This window comes from Elaeis guineensis, chromosome 4 (genome assembly GCF_000442705.2).
Source record: "Elaeis guineensis isolate ETL-2024a chromosome 4, EG11, whole genome shotgun sequence".
NCBI lineage: Eukaryota > Viridiplantae > Streptophyta > Magnoliopsida > Arecales > Arecaceae > Elaeis > Elaeis guineensis.
Window position 1 is genome coordinate 29,340,464 of NC_025996.2, and position 3,719 is coordinate 29,344,182.

At 55.0% G+C, this 3,719-nt stretch overlaps 1 protein-coding gene across 1 annotated transcript; it reads left to right on the top strand.

Annotated features, from left to right (window-relative positions):
• The first annotated feature begins 1,201 nt into the window (after positions 1-1,201).
• LOC105037046 (9-cis-epoxycarotenoid dioxygenase NCED6, chloroplastic) lies at positions 1,202-3,361 on the top strand. Its single transcript, XM_010912749.4, has one exon. It carries the CDS (start codon positions 1,366-1,368, stop codon positions 3,118-3,120), a length of 1,755 nt encoding a protein of 584 aa, XP_010911051.1. The 5' UTR covers positions 1,202-1,365; the 3' UTR covers positions 3,121-3,361.
• Positions 3,362-3,719: the final 358 nt, after the last annotated feature.

The window sequence follows — 3,719 nt, forward strand, 5'->3', positions numbered from 1 at the left end:
TTGATTCAATGCTTATCAAGTTTTCTAAACTTTTCTACACAATTTTTGCACCTAAATTATGGCAGTGGATAGCTATTGTATAATCCATCTTAGAGACAAAGCACTTTTATTTATTCCTGTAATATGGCAATGCAATATTGGTCTTACCCAAAAAAGAAAATGCAATATTGGTGAATACATGATGCACTATGCAATGATGAAAGAGGAACAATGCACCGTTGGTGAATGCATGATATACGAAAGAGAGCCGTCCATCTCCGGGATGGATAATACGGGGATACGGTATTCCGTGTGCAATTCCCGTTTCTTGCGTCGATCCCGTCCAACCTCATTAGGTACAGGTAATGCTATACCTGGAGAACACAGAACATCTGGACCATCATTAATGTTAATCCGGAAGGATTATCAAGATATATCAGTGATCAACGGTTTTTAATTGCTGGGCCCGCCCGACACGCAGCACATGGTCAGAGCGGTCAGACCCCATGAATCCGGTTCCGGTCCCGGTCCCGGTCCCGGTCCTGCCGAAGCCTCGGGCAGCGCCCACGTGTCACCGTGACGTGCTCTCTCCGGTGGCCGCCACGGCCCCGCTGCCCGGCGGTCGACACCTGGGCCTCCGAACCGGGAGCTCCAAAACAAACAAGGCCCAAGCAAAACAAGCGGCTCGGAAACCGGAGGCGGTCGGTCCGCTTCGAAGCCCGCGCGGGGGCTCCAGGGAAGGGTACAAGGATGGGGCAGGCTTTCGGGCGAAGGAGGATTCGTCTTCCTTCGCGCGACTTCAACGTTGGATCATGCATCGCACGACTCTGAAAGCAATGGGAACTCCATCAATCATTCGTCCGAACAGATGTCAAGGCGATCGTGGGTGATCTAACGGTGGATCCGCATGAAAGAAGGAATTCTTAAAGATACAACCCTGTCCCCCGCAGAACGGACGCGTCCCCTCCCCTCCGTCACCACCGACACGTGGTCTCCCCCTCCACGTCCCAATACCCTCCCCTATTCCCATGTGACCCCCACGTGAGCGCCCCCCCCCCCCCCCCCCCCCCCCCATCTCTCTCTCTCACACACACACGCACAATTCGACTCCTCCTCTACCCTCCCCAAGCCACGTTTCATCACCGTACCTCATGCAGGCTGGAGTCCATTCCCCTGCTGCCCACCTTTTCGTCCATATATAAATACCGGTAGTAGCCTGACAGCCTAGGCTATACATGGTACTAGCGGTGGCAGTACTAGCAAGCATCAGCCCTCTCCGTGACCCCCGCCTCGACGCTGGCTTTCTCTTCCCATTCATGGCTCGGTACCCTCTCCACTTCCACTGACCCTATCTCTTCTCCTCCGGCAAACAGAGCAGCTCCAAATATGCTATCTTCTTCACATACTGCTACTACTGCTACATGGAAGATTGTTATCTCTCCTAATAAGAAGAGCATCCCTGGAGAGCTGATCGCCCCGAGGTCTGCCAAGCCGAAAGCACCACCTCCTTTAGAAAGGCCAAAAGCTCCACCTTTGCCTCCACCTCCAGTTACTACTACTAGCTCTCCCCCTCTTAATCCTGTACAAAAGCTTATAGCTTCTGCCCTCGATGCAGTAGAGAGCAATTTCGTCGTAGAATTGGAGAAGAAGCGCCCCCTCCCGAGGTCTGCTGACCCCGCCGTCCAAATCTCCGGCAATTTCGCTCCCGTGCCGGAATCGCCACCTCGGTACGGGCTTGAAGTGGTCGGCCGTATCCCTTCGGAGCTTTATGGTGTCTACCTCCGCAATGGGGCCAACCCGATGTTCCCGCCTTCCGGCGGGCACCACCTTTTCGACGGCGATGGCATGATTCATGCAGTCACCCTTTCGGGTCCCGACAAGGCCTCGTATGCCTGCCGGTTCACCCGCACGAACCGGCTCTCTCAAGAGGAGGCTCTCGGGCGCGCCGTCTTTCCCAAGGCCATCGGCGAGCTCCACGGCCACTCGGGGATCGGACGGCTTCTGTTATTCTACCTCCGAGCAGCCGCCGGGATCGTGGACCCCAGCCGGGGTACCGGCGTGGCTAACGCCGGGCTGGTGTACTTTAACGGCCGCCTCCTCGCCATGTCCGAGGACGACATGCCGTACCACGTACGCATCACCCCCGGCGGCGACCTCGAGACCGTCGGTCAGTTCGACTTCGCCGGCCAGCTCGATTCATCGATGATCGCCCACCCGAAGATCGACCCGGCGACCAGCGAGCTCTTCGCCCTCAGCTACAACATCATCCGCAAGCCCTTCCTCAAGTACTTCTGGGTGGACCCTGTCACCGGTGCAAAGTCGCACGACGTCGCCATCACCCTCCGACAGCGGACTATGATCCACGACTTCGCGATCACGGAGAACTACGCCGTAATTCCCGACCAGCAGGTCGTGTTCGAGCTATCCCGGATGCTGCACGGGGAATCGCCGGTCCGGTGCGACCACCGGAAGACACCGAGGTTCGGCGTCCTGCCCAAGTACGACACGGATGAGTCGAACATCCAGTGGATCGACGTGCCCGACTGCTTCTGCTTCCACTTATGGAACGCATGGGAAGAGCAATCCAGCGACGGCAAACGGACGGTGGTGATCGTCGGATCATGTATGTCGCCGCCGGACACGATTTTCTCGGACCGGGAGGAGCCCATGCGGAGCGTGCTATCGGAGATCCGGCTGAACCTGGGGACCGGGAGGTCGAGCCGGAGGGAGATCGCGGTCGGTGTGAACCTGGAGGCGGGCCAGGTGAACCGGAACCGGCTCGGGAGGAGAACCCGGTTTGCTTACCTGGCGATAGCGGAGCCGTGGCCAAGGTGCTGCGGGGTGGCCAAGGTGGACCTGGAAACCGGGGAGGTGAGGCGCTTCGAGTATGGGGAGGGTCGGTTCGGGGGCGAGCCGACGTTCGTGCCGGTCCGGTCGAGGGGCGGGCAGGAGGAGGAGGACGAAGGGTACGTGGTGGGGTTCGTGCGGGACGAGGGGAAGGAGGAGTCGGAGCTGGTGATCGTAAACGGGAAGAATATGGAGCAGGAGGCGGCGGTGAGATTACCGTCGAGGGTGCCGTACGGTTTCCACGGCACGTTCGTGAGGTCGACGGAGCTCCTCCGGCAGCGAGAGGCCTCGTGATTACGTGCGAAAGGGTGGTAAGCCGGTTCGTGTGACATAGGAATAAGCCGGTTTTTTTTAGTCTCTATTATGGGATCGTGGATAAGAATGGTTGAAGGAGACAATGTGGACCCGGGACAGTGTCAGTCCGTTTTGTGTCTGGGTTTGGGTACTACGTACGTTTTGCTGCACGTGGTTGCTTATGTTTTTTTTTGGTTTGTTTTATAAGACATGTAGTAGTTCATTAATGTTGTTTTGGCTACATGTGGTCGTGGTGTTTTGCCTGCTTTCCTTGCTTGAAAACTTTTTCTCTTTTTTTTTAAAAAAAATATGTGTTTTTTATTAACAAATTAAAGATCATATCTTGATTTTGTTTGATTTCGTGTCCAAATATTTCGGTGTGCAAAGATTCAGATCTAGAGAAGCGACAGCAGAAATATTTCCAGCGGCAAGTTTTTTATTGTCGCCATCCAAAGTTGTGGGGGGTGTTGACAGTTGCAGCGTTCACATATTTTTAATAATATGTTCTGGAATAAAAAAAATTAGGAGCGGCGCATCCACTTGGCAAGAGAGAGAATATTTTTGTTACTTTTCAATAATTCTTAGGCACTCATTCTTGA

What these genes read in the sequence shown, in the direction of transcription:
- LOC105037046 (XM_010912749.4), top strand. Translation starts at nt 1,366, where the DNA reads ATGCTATCTTCTTCACATACTGCTACTACTGCTACATGGAAGATTGTT.